Source organism: Vicugna pacos, chromosome 8 (assembly GCF_048564905.1).
Source record: "Vicugna pacos chromosome 8, VicPac4, whole genome shotgun sequence".
In the NCBI taxonomy this organism is placed as follows: domain Eukaryota; kingdom Metazoa; phylum Chordata; class Mammalia; order Artiodactyla; family Camelidae; genus Vicugna; species Vicugna pacos.
The window spans coordinates 60665635-60692985 of record NC_132994.1 but is presented as its reverse complement, the minus strand read 5'-3'; the positions used below and the strand labels follow the sequence as shown (position 1 = coordinate 60692985).

The following is a 27351-nucleotide window of genomic DNA, read 5'->3' as shown; positions in this document are numbered from 1 at the left end:
GAACTGACAGCTAAAAGGGCACCACTGATTCATTTTGTGAATAAAAACAAATGTAACAAAATAAAAAAATTTTTATCATGTTTTATTTTCTCATACTGTAAAATATAGTTATTTGTCTCACTGTGACTACAGCAGTCCTAGTCTATCATGATTTCCTTTTTAGCCCTGGAAGTACACAGGTTCAGGTATAAAGTATAAATGTTCTAGTCCATCTTAATTATTTTTTCAAGCACTGGAAGTGTGCAGAAATAGAAAAGGCTTAAGCCTTAGTGTCAGAAATATCTACGATCTAATTCTAGCCCCACAATTTACTGTCTTGCAGCCTTGACTAGATTTTAACTTACCCTAAGCATTATTTTTTTCAGCTGGAAAGTGGAAATCACAAGGCTTACATTATAGGGCAATTATTCTAAGAATTAAATGAGATATAATCTATAGTTGATTCTCACTCCATCAAGGCACCTCACCTCTTGGTCCTATAAATCTGCTTTTCATTTCACACAAATCCACATTCCTTTGCACTGACACACTTTGTCTAGCCTGGTACATGTATAGTCAGGGTTTAAAAAGTAAGAGAACTATTATTACTAGCAAATCATATAAGGTAAGTCTCTAATAAATTGTTATTATTATTATTACTAAAAACACTGTTGGTATAGGAAAGGTCTTACATACATCTGTATTTTTCTTCTAAGAGACCTTTGGAAAGAGAGATCAATCCAATCTTCAGACTCTGCACTCTTATTTTTCCAGTCCGACCCCTGAAATTATAAGAATCTTGATGCGTTAGATGCATTTAAAACTGTCTACAGTATGCTAATTATTTCTGAACATCTATTTTCTAGGGTAAACCATTAAAAATTGCATCTTAAATATGCAACTTTTCTATTTACTTTTATTAATTAATGTTAAACCCATATCATAATCTCATGGCATATTTTAATAGTATATTTGACCTAGTTTGGAAAAATACAAAGCCGAAAGTCACTTTACGTACAACATGTGAACTAGAAAGGACAAATGAAGGTAAATGAAAATGCTAATTATAAAGCTAAAAAGATTTCATTTTTATAAACACCATGAATTAAAGCCTATCTGTTAATAATTATAAATGCAAGATTCAAAATAGATCGCTAGAACTATATATAATATGCATGTAAAACAGAACAAGAAAGGCATATGATATATTGAAAAAGAAATGTAAGAAAACTGACTGGAAAATTCATTACATATTGAGGGCTCATAACTTGTTGAATACTTAAAAACGTACTGTGTTCATTGATTTTGGTTCCTGTCAACGTAGTTTCTATAAATTACTACTGCAATGATAATAGTTAATGACCTTAAACATACAGGTGTGTAGTCTTTATTCAGGTAAGTATCAAATTATAATTAAATACAAAATGTCTTAATTAATCAACACTAGGAAATAGTTTCATATGTGCCAATGAGAGACCATTTCAATTTCACTTACGAGTTGATCAGCAGAATAATTTTATTTTATCATTAAAAGCATGGAGTTCTCTTTATTCTGTCTTTTATCAAAGAATTACTGGGTTGTTTTCCAAATGTCACACTGTACTAGCACCTGGGGATGGGGAAAGGGAAATGCAGAAGCTACAAAAATTAATAACATGATCCTTGCTATGAAATAACATACAGTCCAGGAAAAAAGCCTTTACTGTGACCTTTATTATTTCATATAAACTGGATCAGTTTTCAATATTGGTTTTAATTGTTAATCTCCTTATGACATGTTTTCAATACAAAATACAACACACTCAAAATCTATAATTAAATGTTTATATAATTAGAAGAATAAAATAAATTTAATAATTCATGCTATTTAAAAGCATATAAATATTCGTATGATGTAACTTTAATTTTCAGTAGTCATTGTCAAACTATATTTAAATCTGGCTCTTACTGATATTTTTATTATTAATACCAATTGATATCTTGTATTCTCAAATTGCAAATACTCAAGTAAATTTCTCTATACATACCATGACATATTAAGTGTAAAACAAATAAAACATGCTTAGGGATTGGTAAAATGTATTTTCAAAACAGTCCCTCAATAGCCTAGAGTTCATTGTCTATATTAAACCATACCCAACAAACGTACTGAACCCCTGCTATGTATGTATACAATATTCAGAATTGACCTACGAAGTAACTAATGCTTAAATTTTAAAATAAATATGGTCATTATAAGCAGAAATCTAAAGTTTATATACTCATCCCAGTTCCTCACAATTATATAAATATTAGTTCCAAATTAACCTTAAACTGAGCCATGCTGTGAAGTGTGTTTTCACCTCACATGTCTTTGGTATTTCCTAATTATTATAGGAAAATAGACTATGTCTGTTTTTTTCCCTCTAAAAATCAGGGAATTTTATTCTCAGGACACAATTAAGACAACAGACTTGCAGAAAATAACAAAAGGCTATGCAAGTGGACTAGTACATGAACGTAGCTAATAACAAAGTAATCCCTTAAGGGAAAAAAAGATCAAACTGGTATGTACTGGAGGGTGACCTCCAGTCTACAGTGATAACACAAGAAAGGAACATCACCAGGAAGACTACTGAAAACGGCAATCATCCGTTCATCGCACCATCAACAGTTATGAAGGCTTACTGTGATCCCAGCACTGTTCTATGTACCATAGGGACCAACAGAAAAGCATGAGACACGATTTCTGCTCATGACTCACTGGAGAGGTGAGACAAGAAAACAACTAAAGAATCATAACAAAATATGAGACTGACCTTTACACATGGACATAATCAAGTATGAGATAACTGTGGCTGACTGCTCAATAATGATTGATGGTTAGTCTGAGTTATTAGTCTCATCTCATTTGATAAAGAAGGTTAGTCTAAAATCAGACATTGAAGGCATGGCATGGCTGGATTGTCCCAACTAGAAGAAAATAGATTATCATAGGAAAAGCCTGGACAAGGGGACAGAGGAACGAATGGGTGTGAGCACCAGAGACAAGATTCATCAGATACAACAAGGATTTGCATCAAGGCTAAATGGTTGATAAAGTTGTCCATATGGAGCCAGATGATAGAGGGCTTTGATGTTAAATAAGATATAAGAATCTGAATGAGAATAGGGAGGCAATGAAATTTCTTAATAAGTGACATAACCCAATATTTAAGTATTTGGTTCCCTGATAATTTTCATAAGTGATTCCTGAAATTAATTCAACCAGAAAGATACATAGCTTATAAATAAAATTATATCCATCTTGGAATAATGGGGAAAATGACTTACTATTGTATCAATTGAGGTTAATATTTTCTGCAAGGACAAAAATGTTTAAAGCAAGTAATCTAGACTATTGCTTTAAATCTTGATTTAAACACTTCTGATTTCTATTAAATTTAGAAGGAAGGTTGTGGAATTAAGACTTTTTAACCTGGGAAGATGAAGACTGAGTGAGGCTGTGAACTCATAAATGGAATCAATTTTATCTTTATGGTTTATAAAGTCCTTTCTATATATATATATATTAGTTCATTTGCCTTTGACGATCACTTACTTTTGTATGGGAATCAGAGCAGATATTTTTTATCTCAATTTTTTAGATGAGAAATTGAGATGCCAAAAGTTAAGTGGATGCCAAGTTGCAAAGCAACCAGACCAAAAATTTAGATCCTTGTCCTCCGCAAAAGAAGAAAATAGGCTTTTTGCCCCACACAATTCAGAATATTAGGAGTTAGGTACATGTTAAATGTTGAAAGAAATAATCTTAATGTAATTTATAAAGTACTGTTTTTCTTAGATATGGTAATATGGTGGGAATAATCAAGTAATTATCCAAAAATATGAATATTAGTCCCATATCTACCGCTAATATGTAGTTGGTGGCTGTGGATAAACTGTCTTATCTTATTGGGTCAGTTTCTCGATCAGTAAAATGAAGAGGACAGAATGGAAGCTGCTCAAAGTCCCTCTGCTTTCAGAATTCTATGATCTCCTATGTGTGCATCGCTCATTATTTCAAGAGCTAGGTGAATATACTTTAAGAGCTGAAAATACCAGTTCTGATTGCAACATACTACACAAAGTAATGCAGTAAAAAATAAATGGTTTCTAGATGAACATCAGGTTAACTGAATGAATGGAAGGGTTAGATCATGGGTACCATTTCCAAGGTTCAGAGACTTCATAGGGGTATATAATGTACTGGTGAATTGCATGGAGTAGATCACAGTTCCATCAGATTCTCAAAGGAAACTAATGACTTGAAAAGAGTTAATAACTCTTGTACTATTTTTCCTTAGGTTAATTCATGATATTCTTCTCCAAGATGGAAAACTCAACTGAACTGACAATACTCTACCCAGCATGGTCTTTGCTATATTTCTCTGGTATGGTAGGGGATAAATCCTAAAAGCTTTTTTTTTCCTTTATAAAGGAAAATTTCAAGATACTGTCTTTCTAAATAAGAAACAGTATCTCAGTGTAGCATTTCCCATGTGTTCACATTTGATGTTAGAGAGTGAAAATATGCCAGCATGTAACTCCCTAGAATATGAATCACAACATTTCACATACTGTTTCCTTCCCAGCTAAGTGGCACTATTCCCTGAGGGCCGTCCAGTGAAAACAGCATATGTGTCATGGGCTGAATTATATCCACCTGAAATCCGTATGTTGAAGTCCTAACTCCCAGAACCTCAGAATCCAAATGTATACTGAGAAAGGGTCTTTAAATAGGTAATTAAGTTAAAACGATGCCATCAGGGTGGGCCCTAATCCAATATGCCTGGTGTTCTTGTAGAACAGGACATTAGGACACAGACACACACAGAAGACCAAGTGAAGATACAAGGAGAAGACAGCCAAGGAGCAAGGCCTCAGAAGAAACCAACCCTGTGGACATCCTGACTTTGGACTTCTAGTCTCTAGAACTGTGAGAATTAAATTTCCGCTGTTTAAGCCACATGGTACTGTCTCATGGCAGCCCACATCGGCTAATATACTGTGTAGGAGGCACAGATAATGCCAAAGAAGGGTGATTTAACAACTTCTCCAGTTCTTCCTTAAAATATGACTCAAAATGTGCACCTCTATCATACTCCATAGTGCTTAATGAAGTTCTTAACTAAGTGTTCTATGAATTTAGCATTCTTCCTGGGACATAAAATTAAGTTATAGGCTTTGTAGTTAAAATACCTAATTGATCAGCTATTTTGGTGAATTTACTATGGAAAATGTCTCATAGAGGTTTAAAAAATTGAAGATCAACTTAATGGTGAATTAATGCTAACAGTCATATTTTACCTTAGGAGGGTAAAAATTTGCATTAAAATGTAATGTATCAATAGAAATCAGACATAGCACAGCCCACATTCATTATGGTAACTGAGATTCAGGCTATCTGCTCTTCAGTGTTTCTTAAGAGCTCTCAAGCACACAATGGCTATTTGATTATTAAAAAAGGACTTTGTTAAGATATTTGTGAGTATTAAAAGATAAAGGGTTTTTCTAATCAAAAGAATAAATGAAATTTTAATTAAGTCATCTCTACAGGTCTTGTGACCATCATTTACTTCCTATACAGAATCAATCAGCTGCTAAACATGTGTGCATTTATGAACTATCATCTATTCTTCTTTCCCTCGAAAACAAATAAAAACCTGATGAGCACAAATTTTTCATATAGCTAATTAATGGAATATAACTTTCAGAGTCTGAGAGAAAAACAACAGTTCTAATTTTCTCACTTCATCTTTGCACACTTTCACTCCCTACCAGAAGAATGAGTAATTCTTAATGTTCCAGAAATGTCAGCCCACAGCATGTCTTTCTAGAACTGATTATTTCACAAGTGCACTGTCACATCAAAAAAGACAAATTAATGGCAAATGAGTTACGCTGGAAGTTGAGAGTGATCTTTATGTAACAGTGACCATTTAATTAAATTACAGATAGTGGGGTGTCCTGTACTGTAAATTATTTAAAATGCCATATATACACATCACCACCACTGCAATCAATAAAGCTAATACCAAAAGACAAATAAAATCTCTAACTGCCATTCAAATTGCTCTTAAGTTGTCATACAAAAAATAGAGTAGATTATTATAAGCCAATAAATTATTTTAATTCATAACAATATATACAAAATTTTGTCTTTTGATAAAAGAAATACTACAAAAGATTATGGAGGAAGCAAATCGGATTTTTTCCCATTAGGTTTCCCCTAGCAAGGTCACAAAATACAAATCTGACAGGCTTTATAAATTGAAGCAAAATCTTAAAATAACTGGTAGACATTCTTTTTTGTTCTATTGTTGGTTAAAAGCTCAATTTTGGAAAGTCATCCCTTTTCAACAAGTAACATAAATATTTCCACTAGGAAAAGTACTTTGAAAGTATTTTCTTAAATATTCACTTAAAAAATTTAGACATTTTGCATTATCAACATATTCCACCCAATGATTATATTTCAAGGAGAAAAAAAAAAAGGAAACTTACGTGTCATATACATTGAGCAGCCAGTTGAGACACATATCCACACAGAGAGGAACGTTGACCAGATTCTTATGCATTTGTTCAAGGCCATCGTAAGTGGTTGTCAGACAGTTGATGACATCTGGAACACTAAGGAGCTGATCGTTCTGGTTCAGCTTGTGCTGGTTGAAAACTTCATTTGTTGTATTCAACTCCAAGAGATCCACTAGTCAGGTGAGAGAAAGGAATATGTACAGTCATTACATTACAGAACACTGAAACAAAACCATTTCCAGTCTTGGGTTTTTAGCCTGAGCCTTCAATGGAAGAATCTACCCCTTTTAGCTAATTTCAAGTTTTAAAGAAATAAATCACATTTCCATTCTTACATCTCTAAACTCTTCTTTTATCCACATCTCTTATGTTCATATTTTTGATCTAAACTCTGTCACTCTTCAGTATGATCTCATTTTTCACTCTTTGGAATATCAATTTTTCCTGCTTTAGTTTTCCAGCTTTCTTCTCTTAAGCCTTTTTATACTTTTGAATATAAGAAAGCATAAACCTCAAAGTCTATTCCAAATGTTAGAACATCTAAAATACGACATTGCTCTTCTAATTACCAAGAGCAGCCTGCTCACCACTCTCCCACTCATCCTTAATGTCACTGCAAAATGGATCCTTCTTAAACAGTTTCTTCACATGTACATCATGAGATACAAAGTTCACTACAGATGTTTAGTTCATCAAATAGGTTCTGTAGAAAAATAATAGTTCTCCACTGCCCACTGAGTCAAGCCTGATCTATAAGGCCCTCACCATCTGGCCCTAACCTACTGTGCTTCCTGTGATGCTTTGGCAAATAGACAATGTGTAGCTAGGCAGGATTAGAGGAGGCTCACGGAACAGGCCCCACATCCGCGGCGCTGCATCCTTACTCTTCACAGGGAAAACACCTACAGTGGGCGTGGCTAGGGGTAGGCCATGCCTAGACCAAGCTGGGTGGGCACAGAAGGATAAAGCAGAGCTTCTGCTCTCAAAGATGGCTGGTCTGAGAAGGAGGAGAAGCATGCTTATAACTCTTCCAAAAAGGATGAAAATGTCCTAGGAGAAGAAGACATACATTTCTGTGAGAGCTGTTACTGTTCGGGGAACGGAAGGAGCCTAGAAAAAAACGCTGGGAAGATGGGATTTGAAAGGGACCTTAAAGAATAGGTAAGATATAAGCTATCCTTGTAAAGCAAGGAAATAATTTCAGGAAGATAGTTCTGTTTGAGAAAAGACAAGAATTCAAGAAGCCTAGGCAGCTCTATGAAATGACGGCCGGCAGTGTGGGTAGCATGCGGCTCACACGTGGTTGGCACGTGGTTACTGTGAGGCAGACACACGGAGTTCAAGGGGCAGGCTGCGTTGGCCTGGGGATGGGGAGAGGTCCTCCAAGGCCAGGAGGAAAAGTTTAGACAAAAAAGAAGAAATCTTATATAATCCTGCCTTTTAATCAACTTTGAGTCATGCATTAGCTAACTGAAAACAGGAAAACAGATTATCAAAGTACCATGCTTCTATGCATTTATTGAGCGTGGAGATGACTCTTCCAAATCTAAACGGGAAGGTTTGGAAATTTACAGAACTGACGAGAATTTATGGTCTGCTCAAGGAGATCACTGCTTTATAAAATTCTTCCTCTACCTCCATACTTAACTTTTTTAACATTAAAAAAGTAAGCTCAGGAAAACTTTCTTAATATATAAACAACTAATTTCCCTTTGCATGATATAAAATTGTTCCCTCGGAAACACGATAAATTTTGACAGTTAAATAAAATGTACAAATAGCTTCCTTTGTATATTTATATTTTTAACCATTGAATAACCACTAATTTTGAATTTTTTAAAGACCCTTATGAAATGTGTCTACTCTAGCTGCTCAAACACCGTGGAATTATTTATTTAAATTATATACAATGGAAAAGAATTGCTTTAAAACCAAACAGATTAAAATCGTTTCTAAAACAACTCAACAGAGAAGTCATTTTTTTTTTTTTAAAAGAGAGAAAGAGACAAATGTAAAACACAAGCCCAGATAAAGGGTCAATCCATTTCCTTCAGATGCCAAATACACCACTGGTAGAATTTCAGCTAATTATGAAAGCTGTGTGAAGCTTCACATGAATTCGAGATGGTGTCAGGAAAAAAAAAAACAACTAAGAATTATCTGGGCTTTTCATTGTCATTTTTACCCCATTTCGTGGCACTGTATACTGTTTTCAGTTATGAACTTCCAGAGGACAGAAGCAGAATTCAAATTCATTCTTCACAGTACTTGACAAAGAGAAGTTCTTAGTGGATGACAGTAGCCAGAGAACTATAATTCTACATAGACAGAAAGAAACATGTTCAAATACTGCCAAATGCTCCAAGTTTCCTGATCCCGACACTAATTATGCCAGCAACCCAGCACTGCTATTCTATCCTCACATGGCATAAAGTGACAACAGACCAAATTCCAAAAAGACCATTTCCTGGATCAGTGTGTCCTTGCATTTCTTCTCGAAAAACCTCCTTTGTGATACGCTTTGTATCTGTGGCAGTAATTTGCCACATCCCACAGACTATCATGTCTTCAATTTTTAGTGATTTACTCTGACACTTTGCCTCAGTGTCTAAGCCAGGAATACATCTTCCTGAAGTGTGTCACATTTAGGTACCTTTAAAGACTGACTACACTTAAATCACAGAAAATTGTGATTTTCTCTTTGCAAAGGGAGACAAATGACAGCTTAGTCATGTGGCAAATGAAACAAACAGCAGAATCATTTTACACCAGCTTTCAGGCTTTTTCTTTAAGCCCACAGACGCGGCAAAGGGGTTGAATGGAACTGGATCGTCACTCTTCGGTTCTGCAAAAACACACACTGTTGAGCACCTGACCTGGGGCTTCCGTGACTCTCCTCTCCTCTGAGCATCTCTTCTGAGCACCTTTCCTACTTCCTCTTCCTTGGACAGCTCAGAAATGTCAGTGGCACTCAGGGTCTCGTGTCCGCCCCTTCACTCTGCAAGCCTGATGCTCTCACTCACTTTCATTACTGCACCGATTACTTCTCTCCAGGTGACTCCAGATTCTGTTTTTTCATCCTGATCTCCTGCTTGAATACCTGACCCACATTCCTGCTACTCTGTTCCCAAGCAGTGCTCTATTATCCTCTTCCAGGGACCTCCACCTTAATATGTTGCAAATAAAGGTCTTGCCTTTTTGTTACGCGGAAATCCGGCAGTGGTGTTACCACCTTCCACAGACCATCTCAGTCTACGGATCCTGAGATATCGTAACATTCTCCTTCTTTCACCCTCTGCAATTTATCAACCATCAAATCCCCCTAAGTCAGCAGTTCTCCCTCCTCCTTACAAATCCATGCCCTCATCTCCCCTCCTCCACTCAGTCTCCATCATCTCTCACCTGAACTATTCACTTGTCTTCTGTTCCCTTGGTCCTTTGATCTTAGATGTTGCCTAAAGCATACGTCCACCACTGGCCCTGCTCCTAACCTACACAAAAGAGAAAACTGATCTACAGAAACCCAACCTATAAAGAAAATATCCAAATGTTAAGTACAGCACTGTGAGAGCTTGAGGAACAACAACAACAGAAAACTAAAGGAGTCAGAGATTTCACTAAAAATGACCTTGAAACTGGACCTTAACTGATTTTAAGGACATTTCTGAATTCTGGACAAAACAGCTCATAGCTTCTCCATTTAGACTCCAATACTACCTGATAGTTCCTGAACTCCACCCAGGCCTTTGGGTCTCATGACTATAACTTCCTTCCGTCTTACCCTGGATTATAGCCACGTGCCTAAATCCTGTGTGGCTTTTAGGGCCTGGCTGATTGCCTGGAATCAACTCAAGGCAGCTTGCGCTGTTCTTCACGATGAAGGGAACCTCTCCTTCCTCTGACAGTACTTCTCTCTGGCTTCTCTGTTGCTGCCTATTACACAGAGCTTTTTAATCAAAATACAAAAGAATAGGTATGATACATACGTGTGGTCTAAGGAAAAATGATAGAAGCAGCTCCCTTTAATCTGCTGCGCAGCTAAAGAAACAGATTTACTGATCTGTTGGAAGCCCCTTGGAAAAATCTCCTAATTACACCCCCTCACAATCACAGGGAGAACCACTAACCTTTGTATTTCCCTTTCAATTTCTGAAAGTATATATGTATACCTAAATAATATAGCATTTCTGTCCAGTTTTGAACTATGCAAATAAATGGAAACAAACTATATAGATTTCTTGATTTTTTTCAAGCAACTTTATAGTTCTCAGATTGAACCATCTTGAGCTGATTACTAGTTTATTTTTGCTGCAGGAGATCATATTTATAAATGTGCCAAAATTAAACAAATTTTACTATTAAAAAGTGCAGCCATCAATCTTATACAGATCTTCTGGTGTACTCCATCAACTTTCCAGCTCAAATCATTCCCTTGTGTCCTAGGAGACGGCTCTGTGCCAGAGGTTGTATGAGGCCTGCAGTGGGGAAGAAAACACTCATCTCTCCCATTAAAGCTTAGTTCACTTAGAGAGACAGATGGTCAGTAAGGAAATAAATAGAATATCAAACATTATGACAAGTGCCACATAAGGAAAGAACTGAATCTCTGAGATGGAAAATCAGGAGTGACCTAGTTTGGAGTAGAGTAGCCAAGAAAGCCTCATTAGAGATGGGCGACAGTTAAACTAGGACCTTAAAAGGAAGAGAACATTCCAGCCATGGGAAGAGGACCAGCACAAAGAGCTAGGACAGGAGCTCTGCAGGTAGGAGGCACACAGTGCAGAGCTCGCCATTTCAACTGTCCACGAGAACTAGGAGAGCCCACGGTGGGGCACAGTGAACAAGGAGGGTGAAGACATGGACCGAGGCCAAAGCCGTTCCATCCTGAGAGCCACAGGATCTGTTGGAAGGTGGGGGGTAACGTCCATGTGTAACATGCTGTCTCTGAATGCATGTTCCTTGAGTGTGGGAACCAAGTCTCTTTATATTGTTTTATCTCCTGCACAATCTTGGAGCCCAATAAATGAACGAACAATGAAAGAGCAGTGTGCCCTGCACAGGAGGACACTGTGCTGGGTGGAGATCTACACAGAGTGAGAGAAAACCGTTGACTTTAAAGCAGGTGTCAACGGAGACAGGGCGACCCTCCTCACGTTATCTATCACACAAAGGCACGCGAGGGGCGCCTAGGTGAGAAACAGCCGTTAGACGCGATCATAAAGTTCTGGAAAAACTGGAGGCAGGTGGGATTAGCTTGTAAATGTTTCCAAAAGAAGTAAATTTTTAACAGCATTTGGGAGGAATAAAGGGTTACAGAGCATTGCAGAGGAAGGGTCAGGGCATTTGAAGTAAACAGAAAGGATGGGAGAGGAAGGAGCAGATTAATCATAAACAGGTGAGCTGGACCAGCGGCGCAAAGGCCTCCGGAGGAGAGCGGCTGGGGTGGGAGGCAGTGGGAAAAGTGGAGGCCATGAGCTGTAAGGATATCACCTCGAACACAGCTGAACCAACCCAGCACATGTCTCAGTTTGCATGACTAAATGCTGCTTAGTTTGGAAGTGGGGGGTGTCTCTCTTCTACTCCTCTCTGGTTTGAAGGGATGAGCTGAAGGACAGAGTTTTTCCTTTACGACTCAAAAGAACCCACAGGAGAAAACATCAAATGCGATAATATGTTTATCTACCCAGAAGCACTACTGAAAACTGGAACCATGTTCATAGTGACACAAAGCAGTCTCCATCAGTGGAGATTTTGTGGCTGAGTCATTTGTCCTCATTTTATAGCTCATTGGACCTGAGGAGACCTTCCAGATCTGTCAGCTGGATACGGGACATGCAGCTGAGCCTCTTTCAAAACTGCTGTCACCCTGGACTGCCCGAGCTCACTGAAATCCCTTTTGTGTGCTCCCAGTTCACTTCCTATTCCCTTCGGCTCAACACACAGATCACTAGCCAGAGTGTGCTGGCTTTGCACGGCTGGACTGGTAACTCTGCAACCTGCCAGTAATCTCTGGGGTTCCTTGGATGAGGGGCTTCCAAGTCATCTCAGCCTTCCGTCCATCGCCTAATCCGGAGGTGTTTTTCGGCCCTTTAGGTAGCTCTCCCACACATAGCTTAAGTTTTTCTTATTCTGAAGCTCTGCATTGCTGTATTTTCTCCTCTTTTCTCAACTCTCCTCATATAACCAGCTTAAAATGTACTTCTAATTTCTACTGCCTTAAAGAGAAGATTTTTAATTTTAATATATCATTTTTCTAAGGGTAGTCTGCAAGGCTTCACTGAAATGTCTAGACATCTAGCGACTGTTAACAAAAGGCAGTGAACAAGGATACTTGGAATTATTCAAATAATACTGTCTGAAAAGTACAGGCAAATGTCCCTTTCCATATTAACTGTCTGACAAGGTCTAAATGTCCTTTGAGTATATTCAGTCATTAAAACTATCACCACAAACAGAATCCAGGTAGTTTAAATCTATCGTCCACTAGAAGCATTCACATTTACACTTACTTTTAGGTTATGAAGGAGGGAATGACCCTTTAGTAAAACGACTGCCACAGATGATCACTCTGAACACACCCTCTGCAGGTTAAAGTTCCTACTGACAATATTATATGTCTCAGGACACATTTAGATGAACACACAGCCTTTTATCCAGTTTTCTAGGTGCCAGTTCAAATTTGGCTCGGGAATGCCATTTTTTAGTGTTTCTTTATTATGTGATGGCATTGAACCAAACTGTTTGGAAGCCTACCCTTCCAAATGAATACAAAGCACTAAAAAGGCAATGATCTACTACTTCAGTTCCTTGATTTAATCCTTTTAAATTGGGTAGCAACATAATTTTTGAAAAAGCTTTTTATGTGACTCCTGTATTTTGGCTAACTTTGTTCTCCAACTGAGAATGGCATATGTTCATTTGTTTTACTACTGCATGCATGTTGACGAGGCGAATAATAGAGCATTTACAGAAACACAGCCAATTCCTTAAGTGAGGTGCACTGAAAATCAGATTAACGTTACAGACACATCAGCCTCTTCATTTATCTTTGTCTTAAAGAAACAAAAAAGGCAATCCAAGCAACAGAGTGATGAACTTTGGTAGAATAAACTCACAACACAGTGCTTTTTGTAGTCTTCGGATTTTGATGGCTGTACGGTAGGCAGAGAAACGCACGTTATTCAGGTCAGCTGAAACGGAAAACGGAACACCTTCAGGAGCATGCTTATGATTTAACTTATGTTGAATGGCAAGAATATATTTGCTTACTTTAATGATGGAAAAGTATTATGTCTATTCACATGAAAAAGTCTCTTCCTAAAATTCACAGCGTTTCAGAAAACAATTAAATGTTCATTAGCACCATGGTGAGATACTTTCCAAAGCAGTGTGACACAGATTTCAAGAAGGCATTTTCAAAGAGGACAAGGAGGGAAATGAGGAGAAGGAAACACAGCCTGCTAACTTTTGATGGGCTAATAAATACATCACACTGTAGGCTGAGGGTCTTGTCTTCTCTACTGCTATGAGGGACTCTCCTGCAGGCATTTCCCCCAAGGACAATCAGTTTTCTGTCAACTAGGCTGTCCATCTCACTACTGATAAAGCCGGTCTTATTTCTATGCTCCTTCCCTTCGGATCTAGTTGCTTCTTCTGCCCTTTCATCAGTCTGGTTAAAATTATACTATAATCAATACTTAAATCTTTAGAAGCAATAGATTAACTCCAGTTAATAGTACTGTGTTGTATATTTGAAAGTTGCTAAAAGAGTAGATCTTAAAAATTCTCATCACAAGAAAAAGAATTATGTAACTATGTTTTCTGATGGATGTTAACAGACTGATGGTGGTGATCACTTCACAATATACACAAGCACTGAATCACTATGTTGTACACTCGAAACAAATGTAACATGTCAATTTTATCACAATTTTTATTTAGCATCAAGTTAAAAAGAAATACTAGAATTTCTTTCTCTGTCTCCTAAGGATAGAGTGTTGGTATTAGAGATTAGAAGAGTTAGAAGAAAACTCAGAAATAATCAAAATTTGCCCCCTTGTTTTACAGACTAAACAATCTGGTGGCTTTTCTCTTGCTTGTTCAAACTTTGCAGCTGTCCTCACCCATCCCTATGAGAGTCCCACAGAAGCCAGATAATTTAAAGAGATAAAAAGAGGTGTGCCTTCCTTGTTGAAATGGGAGTGGGCATGAGAGCCTTAGGGTGCCACCTTCCCTCTCTAGCAGCACCTTAGCTCCCCACAGAGAAAACTCTTTCAAACCACTGGACCGACCTAAGGGAAGCAGCTAAATACTCAAGTTCAAAGTCATAATCTACTAGAAATCTACAAGGTCAGGATTCGCATCTCATGTACTTTCTTACATTTTTATCTTGAAATAAATTTAACTTTTAATAACTACTTAGACAAAATGAAAGTAGGCAAACTAATTTAATAGTATTTACTAAATAAGAAGCGAGATAAAAGCAAATTTAAAGCAGGGAATCAGAGGCTGCTGTACTGTAACTGTTTTTGGTTTTTGTTTTCACACAAAGCTGAAGTTTTAGATGACTCAGTACGAGGGAGGTAAAACCAATTACACTCCTCCTTTTAAAATCAACCTTCTTAGGCTCATGCTGTTTCAAGCCATGCATTCTCTTAAGAAGAAAGGTAAAATCCATTTGCTGCATTGCCCTTAGAAATTCAACTGCTTTTCTGTGCCCATGACAAGATCCTTTCAACATAACATGTCATGTACGAAAAGCTGGTGATTAGTGTCCTTTTAAGACTATACAATCCTCAATTGTTTAGGCTAATTCATTACTATTAAGGAAAATAGCACTTACCAAGGGATTGAAAGAGTTCAGTCATTTTAGGATGATCCCAACAGGTTGTCTGCGTTTGATGACTGGGAAAAAAAAAAGTAATATATTTAAATAAAAGAACATTTTTATAACAAGTGTCACACGGAAAATATGCAAATAGAATTTTTATTCAAATTTTTAAGAATACACACAAAATTATCTCCCTGATGGATCTCTCAGAAACCTGATGCCCAGTTATTACTTCATTTGAAACAACAATAGATATTTTTGAGCAATTATACCATGAAAATATTTCATCTAAAATATTTAGATGAAAAATCTGCTTTACTGCAAAAAGAATTACAACTAAGATTAAAACCTGGATATAAAATGTGACCGTCATGGACCTTGGGGCCCCAGGCTTGATGTAGCCAGCTCAGTGTAGCCTCTAGAATAATTTTACTTGTGTTCGGCAGATGTAGAGGCGCACTCAGAATAAATGCTCTGAGAGCAGAAGTGCTCTGAAGAGTTGCTAAGCTTTAGAAGTCCTAATCACATTTTCAAAGAACAGACAAATGAAGAACTTTCTAACTGTGAATAACATCTCCACCTCACAATCTACTGAGTCTTCCTCCTCTTTAACCATGAGTCGTTCCTTATTCAGTGTAAATATGCCCTTTTCCTTGTGGGGACTCACTCAGAACCCTATTGTTGGTAGAAAGATTATTTTAAGCTGAAGGCATCTGAAATTCAACAAATGCAAACATAAGCCTCTTCAGAGTTTCCTTTATCTGTCTAAAAGTGGCAACTTCTAGGAAATGAGGCTACCATAAACCCTTTCTCCAGGAGAGTTTCAGAGCTATGAAGAAAACAGAAAAACTACTCGCAACTGCATAAACAAACATTATCACAAACTTTCTCACCTCATGTTTGTTCTCCTAAAGAAATATGCATCTTTCCTAAAGAAACCTACTGGTTTATCTCATAGGAGGCTTTTTTCCCGAATTCTCTTCTGTTACTAAGTTGGGTATGTAAGCCTTAAATTCTAACCACGTTTTTGAGTTACTCATCACTGTATGCAGATTGCATCCATAAATAAACTCTTTCCTCCTGCTAATTAGTCTTTTGTCAGTTTAATTCACAGGCCCCCAGAAGGAGAACCTAAGAGTGTGGAGAAAAAGTTGTTTTTCCTCCCTAACATGTTCTTCATGAGTATCTGGATTCTCCATCCCCCTTACACATGTGTCTCTCTTGCCACTTTAACTTCACACTCCTCTCTCAGCTCTTGGTCTCTCCCAGTTATCCAGTAATTTTTTAATAAATATTGGATAATTTTTCTCATGATTCTTATCCTTCATTTTTAAAAGCAAGTCTTTGTATTTTCTCTTTTTCTATAAATTCCAAAACTAATTAATACAATTAGAAGTTTTGGAGAATAAGATGACGGTAAAACAGATCCATGTATTTCTTAAATCAGGTTCCGTCTTTGTGTGTGTGTGTGTGTGTTTGTGTTTGTGTGTGTGCATGTGTGTGGTGAACAGTTTTTTCTTTTTTTCAACAGAATTCAATCTTTTATTAAATGTTTTATGACACAGATAATCTGTACAGGACTTCATATCACTCAATTCTTTCCACACTTATTGCATTCTGTAACTTAAGCATTTCAACCTCCTAAATGTTAATTTTACAACATTAAGAATTGACTAACCTAGATCATCATTACTATTCATAACAAAATCCTCTGAAATGGATCTGAGATTTAAATATAAAAGTAAGATTTTAAAAAAAGCAAAATGAGTTTTTTTTTTCATAATCTTGAAAAAAGAAAGTTTTCCACATGATACAAAAATTAGAAACCACAGAGAAAAGATTGATAGATCCAGCTAACTGCAATGGGTCAGTGGCCTTATTTAAAAATAGTTTACTGTCCATTACCTAGGTCAGAATAGAGTAATAACATTTAGTAGTACTCAAAGGACTTCTTGGATGACACTCAGTTCTCATAAAACTGTTTAATAAGTAAGTGAAATCGCACAGTATACAGAAGACAGTAATACTAAAATATTCATACAATCAAATTTCAGAGAAATTATTTTTTTAAAACCTATGTGATATATCAAGAAGTGGGACACGTCACTGGGAAAATGATATAATCAAAGTCATATGTACACAGGTAAGAAAACACTTAAATAACTCATAATTTGCTTTGAAAAATATTTAGTTTAGACTTGAAATCGGGTATGTAAAATGTCCTGGAAATTCTAAAATCTCAAACAAAATAACATATGTTCAATGTGAAGATCTGTCTCTTGAAAAGTTGGAAAGTTGCCTAACCCCTCTATGTGGTTCTTAACATCAACATAAAGGCAAATATTTCCAAATAGTCTGCTACTGAACACCAGCCAAATCATTCTACACTTCTACATCTAAATTGCTCCAAGGACCACGGTGAAAGTATCACAGTTGTTTGCCCTGAAATTTGTACTGTTCATGGCAGGGCCCAGAGCTTGACAGCAATGTAGAATCTTAGACCCTCACTTCTACCAGTGAATCAGAATCTTCATCTTATCAAAATCTCAGGTGAATCACATGGGCACTTGAGAAGTACTGACCTAATATGTGAATGAAAGTAAAAAAGATAAAAATAAAAAGGACAGGGAAATATATACAAGATCTTGTGGTAGCTCACAGCAAAAAGAAAATGTGACAATGAATATAGGCATGTTCATGTATAATGGAAAAATTGTGCTCTACACTGGAATTTGACACAACATTGTAAACTGACTAGAACTCAGTAAAAAAAATGTTAAAAAAATAAATAAAAAGGACATCTCCAAATTTTGCTAATAAAACAACTTCTTTTCTACTGTCAATAAGAATTAAAGAAGAATTTGCTGAAAACACAGTGCTATCCAAAGAAATTCTTCTTAAGAACGCCTACCAGCATTCCCTTGATTTCTTGTCTCCTCTTTGGAGTAATTTCAATCCCCACGGCAACACTGCTGTTCAGAGACAGACACCTCATCGTGAAGGACCAAACCAAGGCTCAAGAACCAGACAAAAACTGTGAGTTAATGCAGAGCCAAACTTTATACTTAAACAAGAAATAGAAGTACACTTTCTCTAGAATCACAAGTGTGGTGCTTTGGCAAACAACCACTATGGAACTACGAGGGGAAAAAAACCACCAAGCGTCAGGCAGAGGACTGAGAATTCAATGAGAACACCCACTTGCTAATGGCTCTTTTTAGTGAAACCACCACCAGGAGCTGACGGGACACACACATTTGGCAAACAGATGGAGGGAGAGAAAGGCATCTCCCTTTGTGAATTCAATACCGGTTGATTCATTAGGCAGAACTGCCAACGCTGAAAATAAACACAGCCTCTGGTTACAAAAGTATAACTGCCGCTCACCAAACAACGGTTAAAAAAAAAGTCATAGATGCAATTGGCTGTTGGATTTTCTGTCTTTCTTTCTTTCTTTTTTTAAAGTTGGGGGGAGGGTTTTAAAGCAAAATACACCATCAACCCAAAGGCTCAAAGTATTTGAACAGCTGCAGATTGCTCAGCTCATCCAGCCAAAATGCTTCCCGTCCTCCCAGAGGAGGCAACCAAAACAGAACAAAAGTAGCATTTCCCCCCCCCCCCCACAAATAACAACAGTTTAGGTTCTGGCCAATCTCAAATACCAAAGAGAAGTGGAGCCTAAGATTGTACAGCTTGATAAGCTATAAAATAGAATTGTAATTGTGTTACTAAAAATCCTCTTTTTAAGAGGGAACAGACACAGGAATCTGTCCAAGAATAAAATGAAAACTAAAAATCTAACAAAGCAGCAATTAAGAGTTAAGTCCAAAATCATAGGAGGCAAACAACAGTGGGAATATGTGACACACAACGAGGGCGCCCAGCCAGGCCAGTTTTGCCTGCATCGGGAAAACTGTGAAGGCCTTTGTCGTGGGCCCCAAATCTGTGAGTGATACACCTGTGAAGCTTAGATTATCTCTGGGCTATTTTAAACTATGCAAACTGGAGAACACTGATAGTGATGCAAATGATTTTTTGTCCACAGAAATGCAAATTGTGTCCACTCGAATGCAACTGATTATTGTCCTGGTGGATATTGACCAGTTTGTCAGCTTAGCATCCATCGCTAGCTCATTTTTGCAGCTTTTAGTTGACTGTAAAGATGTAGTACTTAGTATTCTCCTTGAATCTTGTTATAAAACCTATCCATTCCCTTATTAATTAGTAAGTTGAATGAAATCTTTGACCCATGCTCTGTTTATTTTTGCACAAGCGTCAAGGTTTTACCTATTTTTAAATTTAATTGTATTTTGTTTTTTTAATTTTTATTTTTTAATTGAAATACAATTGACATGCTATGTAAGTTTAAGATGTACAACATGTTGGCTTGATGTATTTGTATACTGCAATATGATTATCACCGTAGCATTAGCTAACACCTCTATCATGTCACATAATCATCACTTATTTTTTGTGGTAAGAATATTTAAGGTCTAATCTCTCAGCAACTTTGAAGTATATCACACGGTAATGGTGTTTATAAATCACTGTGTTGTGCATTAGCTCTCCATTACCTACTGTTTAAAATTAACCTTCAACACTTGGGACGGTCCTGGTTTATACCTGCTGTCCCATATAATTATTAAAGTGCCCCTGTACTCTTAAGTGTCCCAGTTGGGATACACATGGTCCCTCTATTTTATGGACTTCAATGAAATATTATACCAAAAAAGTTAACAAGTAGTATATGCTTCTAACTATGATTATACATAGTGTATTTTCATAAGTCACAGAAAGTTAAACAAAAATAAGACTGTACACCAATGACTAGAATGCAAAAAATGTTGTGTCCCAATACTGCCCAGTATATGAAACAATGAATCAGCAGCAATTTACATGTAATGCTGACAGATTGATAAAATTCTGATTTCGGGGCCAGCATTGATCTGGGGAAGATAATTTTTTAAACCCATTTGTTCTCATTAGAGTGGTCTCATTTTTTCCACTAAAAGATGATGCGAAGGCATCCTGGTTATCCAAAAACTGACACTTAGCCAAACACACTTACTTGTTACTATCCATCCAATTTTATGTTTGAAACTGAATTTTGTGGGTTTTGCCATCTATCATTCCATTCCAATTGTAATTACAAAAGCATATCAGAGAAAAAAAATTAAAGGCAAGTGACTTAATTAAAAATACAAATGTGGGAAAAAGGAGGTATAATGCTCTGGATAAGACAATCACAGAAAGAGAAATATTTCTTCTTTGCTGTGCAGAGTGGAAGATAACATGCTAGCTGAGGATGTATAATATTAATAGTAACAGCCTATTAGCTGAGTGCTCCGTTTGTACCAAGTACTCTTCTAAAGTCTTTCTATGTGTAAACTGAATCTGAAAAATAATTCTATGAGTTCAGTGCCAATATTATCCCCATCTTACAGATGAAGGAAACTGGGACACTCTGAGATAACTTGCTCAAGGTCACACAGTTAGTAAATAGAAGAAATGGAATTTGAATCCAGATGGTCTCATTTTAAGATGGTCTGAGTTTTTAATACAGAAATATACATGCATGATTGAGGTTTAAAATATTTCTGATGAATCTGTCTAAATTTGAGTCCGTGGTCCATCATTATAATCATTACAAACAACCTCATCTCCCTTGCTTTGCTCTCACTCCTGGCAGGACCTAAGCGTGGATCAGCTCAATTACTTGCCTTCTCTGGACCAGAGCAGCTGTGCATGTATACAGCTGGAGAAAATCACTCAACAGACTGACCGATTTTACTTTAAATATTTGACTTCAAACTCCAATGTCCAACTGCTGGCAACTGCATTACATTCCCTAATAAACTCGCTTCCCAGAGCCCAAGACACTGTTTACTACTCTTTCTCCAAACCTAAGTAAGTTTCCTTCCTGCCTTAGTATCATTTAACTTGATCTCACACTTCATTGAAAATACTACAAACCACCAGATTAGAATTCCTTCATCTTCCCACCACCAAATCGATAAACTTCCCTCCATCTGCCAGACTATCTTCTCTCCTTTTTAAAATGAGGGATGGTCTCCTCTCCTATCAAAGGCCAATTCTTCCCAAAGATTTCTAAACAACTCTTGTGCTGATTATTAACCCGTATCAGTAAGACTGTTCTCAGAATGTAAATGTCATCCTTAATTACACACACACACACTCTCTCACCCCTATCTTGAATCTGCATTTCCTGCTAGCTAGCACGCTTGTCCTCTTCTTCACAGTCAAAATTCTCAAATGAATAGTCCACATCCTCATGTCCCATTCAGGACTCAACCCACTCCTATTTGGAGATGCTAACTTTACTCCTCCACCCAAACTGGTCCTATCAAAATTACCAATGAACTCCATGTTGTCAAGTGGAATGCCTGCTTTCCTGTCTTCAGCTCACTAGACCTCTCCTCAGAAGTGAGGAGAAATGGGGAAGAGACAATAAACTTCATACATCAGTTGTGTAGTGTCATAGAAGCTAAGAGGTGCTATGTGAAAAATAGAATCTCCAGAACGAAGCCGACACAGGCAAAACCCCTTCTTTTCAAGTGCTTATACAAGTTATACACAGGGATCAAGCAGGGCTCCCAAGTAATCAAATTTGCATTCAGGTGACTACAGCATAAAGACAGAAAAACATTTTGGCAAACTGTGATGTCATTTATCTGAGTGATATCTTCTTATAGATCTAAGAGGTGGAATTTATAATCTCCTCAATCTTGGTATCACCATGCACGAATATACAAAGAACACATGAAGAATACAGAGTCTCCCCATCAGGAAGGTTGATTCTTACCCTGGGTGTGCGTGTGTGCTTGTGTGTTCGTTTGTGCTGGTGTGTGTGACCTGTTGAGGGGACTCTGGAGAGGGCACGGGGGCAGCAGATGAGGAAGCTGTGTGCGGGTAAGTTCACATGTGCCTCAGGTTATGTGTGTAACTTCCGGAACCCTCACAGACACTTTCTACCATCGTCTAGGCTTTTAAAGGCAGAAAATCCAAGGTTATACTTTTGGAAAAATAAGATAATTCTAAGGGAAAGCTTCAAGTTTGCATTTCAAGAAAAAAAACACCTTTCTGTTCAAAATCCAAATAAGATATATGATCCCACTTGACAATGGATATTCTAGAAGCATAGGGTCTTCCTTAAAAAAAAATGCCATTCGATTGTCATGATAATGAAGATACAAGACAGGAAGACCAAACTGTAAACAACGGATGATTCCAAATCTGTTGGATTCAATTATAAAATGTTGTTAAAAAGAAACAAGCAGCCCAAAATGGAGTCACTTGTGCTAAATAAACCCCACCGAGACATCAAACCTAACCTAACTGCAGTTCCAGCCTCTCCCGGGGGTGGAATAAACCGATCAGTCTGGAATTTCCTGATCAGAACTAGTGAGAGAATCTATATAAGAAGACACTTGCAGTCCCCTCCCCTCAAAAGAAGATGACCTGCCCTGAAACAATTCTAATTATCTCAACAAACCAGGACACTGGTAAATTCTCCAGAAGTTACCCAGTTATGGTTTGCCCAGTGGGGGCTGCTGCAGGGCCGTGGTTCTGCTGCGCAGTGTTCTAGCTGGCCAGGGCACGCTCATTTGTCTGAAGCTGACTCTGAGCCCGGGAGATTTAGGGATCCCAAGGTGCCTACATTCCTTCATAAAGCAATTCCATTCTTCCCTCTTCCTCAGCAGAGTTGGCCCAGTGAGTTTTAAATATTTATTTTCAATAAAAATAAAGTCACAGATCACTTCTCGGAAAAAATAGACTCTCCAGTCCATTCTCTAAAGTTTCCATTCCATTTATTTCTTTATCATTAAAACCAGAAACACAAATGCTGTTCTGGAAAGAGACTCGAAGTGTGTCCCGAGACGTCTCCACCTAAAAATCTGGAATCAAAAGAATGCCCTCTCCCATCATGATTAAGAAGGAGGAGAGAGATTAAGACTGCTGTAGGAAGCCTTTCAGAGAGAACTATATTTATCTTTCATGGTTAGAAATATCTTTGTTATGGATTGATTTTGTTTTGGGATGAGTTTCCTGTAACCTTTAAAGTTAAAATGCTTTATGTTAATTTCCCTTTTTGGTGGTGTTATACCCATACCTTTGTTAGCTTTGATTTTCCAGTGAGGCTGGATATTTGAATTTTCTTTTGCTGCCACTCCTCTCTGCTCTTATTTAGGAAAGAAATATTTCACCTACATCATCTAAGCAGACTTCGCAATTCCTCTAAAGAAATAAGTACTGTACATATATAATGAGACAAGTAGATACAGTTTATGCAAATAAATTGCATGACTGCCATAAAGAACAACTATTTGCTCTCCGAGATTTCATTTACAATGACAAATTTTTTTTTTCTAGCAATTGATGGATTAGGGCAGTAGAGGGTGCCCTTGGGAGGTGAGAAAGGGGTCGAAACCAGTATTGCAGGATTATCCATAATGAACACAAGGACAGAAAAGGAAAATATAAAAGAGAGTAATAAATTGAGGAAAATTTTGATTTAGACCTATTCATAAGGGGGAGTTGGAACAAGGCGGGGACTGCATGGCAGTGGTATTTAGAGATGCAGATTAGTTTATTCTGGTTAATACACTGTCGTATTGAGGAGTGTCAGCTGGAGAGACTGTGATATGGATTATCTGTATAATCAGAGATGACTGGAATGTTCATGTTAAAGCTGGGTGTGTGTGATGGAACTGAAGAATTAAGGTTTGCCCTTTGGATTCCAGTGGGGAAAACAAAGCTACAGAACTGTAGAGACGTGAACGTGAAGCTGTCACAAGAGCAGAATAATCATTTGTACCAAGACTAAGGCTTATTGAAAAGTCACGGACTTGGGGTTTAGAGAAGACACTGCAGAGGGAGAAAGGAAAACGGTATTTCCTAACTATCTCTTACTACAGCCTATGAAACAGGATGGCTCACCAATAGGCTGGACAGGTAGAGAACCACCTATGCTAATTTTGCCCCAGGGGACACATGAGCCAGCTTAGTTGGCCAAGCTACTCAACAGATGGAAAGCTTCTAGCCCTGTGGATGAGCAGAAGTGGTGGAGGGGCAGACAGCTGTCCCCCACCTCAGAACTCCTGCCACGAGCTGCTGGCAGGACAGCAGAGAATGACATTTGCTATCCATAGAAAAGCACCTTTGTCCGTTATCAGACCACAATGTGAGCTTTCCTTAATCATATATTAAGCCTGCAGAAATTAGCTGAAAGAGAATCCTACAGAAAAGGCAGTGTGGAGTGCTGGGGAAGGTGCTGGGTCTTGCTCTTGACAGCTTTGCACTCAACTGTTGGCACTTAGTGGGTATACAATGGTAACTCATCTATAGTTCAAAAGAAAGGATGTTTACTCATATTTTCTCTACCTGACAGCACTGTTCTAAATATAATCCTTCATCCTACCTAAATTTGCCATGTGACTAAAGTCTTCTGTCCTCTACTTCCACTAGCACAGAGAATAGGAGGCAGTAAGTGCATTGTGATCAAGTGTCCAGGAGCTGGAGTCTGTGCCTGGGGATGTGAATGCTAGCTCTTGCACTTACTGGCTGTGTGAACCCAAGCAAGATATGTGTGTACTTATTACTTAAGCTTTGCCTGAGAAAGGGGGTAATGACAGTACCTTACTTAAATGGGCAACTGTGAGAATTAAAAGAGAGAACCCAAGCACGGGATTAGCACAGTGGCTGGCAAATAAACATTCAAAACATATAACTTATTTCAATGATCATTATTATCACCCACTATGACTATTTATTATTGTGATTGTTATTTCTGGATCAAAAAGAGAAGCAGTGAGTTTTAGATGATGAATGTGATGTATTAAGAAAACTCAACCCGAATTTTTTAGTCATCATTCCCTTTGCACCTGAAACTCCCTGGATGTTAACTTTTAGTTGAGAAAATGAACAACATGTACAAAGCACAGCACATGACCAAAAATCCACAGGGAAACAGTTCCTGCTTTTATGATAGATTTTTGTACATTGTGAAGGCAACAAGAGCCATTTCAACTTTTCTTCAATTGATGGGACAAGTTGTCAGTGGACTATACCAGAAAAGAAAGATAATTAGATCAATTTTGGAAAGTCTACCTTAGAAGCAGCAAATATAATTTAAAGATACGAGTTTCAACTGAAGACATTAATGTAGAAAGATTTACACTACATAGACTCTTAAGGTTCAGATCTTTATTCTCTCATTTTCTCGAAGCAAATGAGTCATGGAACCACTTCAGTATACTTCAAAATATTAATAACAAATTACCTAGAGAGACATAAATGCATTGGGGAGCCATCAAAGTATGTTTTAACTAATCTATAAAATTAGAATATGAAATAAATTAATTTTTTCTTCCCATTATCTCCCAACCTTCTTGCTGTATTCTGGCATTAGAATGTATAAAACTGTACACTTAAATACTGAACATATCTGATATTTCTACCTGAATTTTATTCTCTTGTTGGTCAAATTAATACATCTTAATATGCTCCAGGAAACTCTGGTTACATGACAATCATGCTAACTTTGTTTCTAACATTTTTCTTCTACTTATTTGTGCAGCCATGCAAAGGGAAGTATATATTAAAAGCCTTTTAATTCATCATTTACTTGTTTATTAATTTATTTGGAAGTTACATTTTGTTTTCATAATGATTTTTCATCTGGAAATATTGGCTTGTATAATGCTATCTCTAGTGATTGATGTTCCTTACTTATGAGGAAATAAATTGTTAGGTTACACAACAGAGCAAGTAATGAAAGAATCTGGTTAAACAAGTTTTCTAAAAATAAGAGAATTCATTCTATATACAAGAGCAGATTTCTAAATTGAAAATCTGAAGACATTTAACATTAAAATTATACACATTTAAGAAAATACAGTCTTTCACTAACAATGGTGAAGATATTTTAGGATGCTACAATCCTGTGGGTCACATTAAAAATTCTGGTCATCACTGTATTGTATATATTTTGAAATGTTGGTTATAGTACTCTAGTCAATAAGATGCCAGATAAACTAGTTTTTACTCTCCTGGTCTGCCCAATAAGAACTTGCAGACTCAGCAAGTACACAATTTTGCTAAATCCTCCCAAAATTATAATAATACTAAATTAGTGATATTCTGACTTAGGTAACATAATTCTCAGTCACATATAACCTACCTGAAAATACAGAAGTTCTTTTTAATAGTAGTGCTGAAAATAGGATGGATTTTTAAAGTGCCAAATCAAATAGATAACCATTGCATACACAAAATCAAGCAACAGATTTAATATTTTCTTTATCTCAGAAAAAACAAAAATCTGCCTTACTAGATCCAATTTACATTTATAAAAAGTCAGATGATACAGGAGTCTAGGTCAATTCAGTAAATGAATTAACTTCAATTAATTTCATGGACTTCTAGATTTTGTGTAGTATGCGTATTAGTTTCCTATTGCTGCTATAACAAATTACCACAAAATAAATGTCTCCCTGGGCTAAAGTCAAGGTTTGCAGGGCTGTGCTCCTCTCTGGAGGTTCTAAGAACGAATCCTGTTTCCTTGCCTTTTCCAGCTTTGAGAGGCTGCCTGCATTTCCTGGCTCATGCTCCTTCCCCACCTTCAAATAACCTAACATATTCACATCCAGGGGTCAGGATGTGTAACTTTGGCCATGATTCCGTAGTACATCAGATTTATACCTAAACCTGGAATATTCAATTCAAGTCAATATTCACCCAGCAAATTAAAATTCTCTAACACTATAACTAATAATGGTTATACATTATTATTATTATGTGGAATTATTATGTGTTTTAAGTTCGGATCAGAAGATCACACCTTCTCTCAATAAAGACAAGTCAATTAGCCGAGCCTCTGACTTCTTTAATTCACGCTTGCACAAATTTGACACCAATCCACTGCTTTACTACCTAATACTGAAATTTATCACAACTTAATACATGGT

The 27351-nt window shown here is 37.1% G+C and overlaps 1 protein-coding gene across 12 annotated transcripts in view; it reads right to left on the bottom strand.

Annotated features, from left to right (window-relative positions):
• The window catches only part of UTRN (utrophin), a 448326-nt gene that overhangs the window by 51648 nt on the left and 369327 nt on the right, over nt 1-27351 (bottom strand). For all 12 annotated transcript variants that reach the window (XM_072965969.1, XM_072965972.1, XM_072965970.1 and 9 more), the window contains 4 exons: nt 15377-15438; nt 13650-13724; nt 6505-6706; nt 676-761 (listed from right to left, as the gene is read on the bottom strand). In XM_072965969.1, the coding sequence (XP_072822070.1) occupies nt 676-761; nt 6505-6706; nt 13650-13724; nt 15377-15438 (425 nt within the window). The remainder of the gene's footprint in view (nt 1-675; nt 762-6504; nt 6707-13649; nt 13725-15376; nt 15439-27351) is intronic.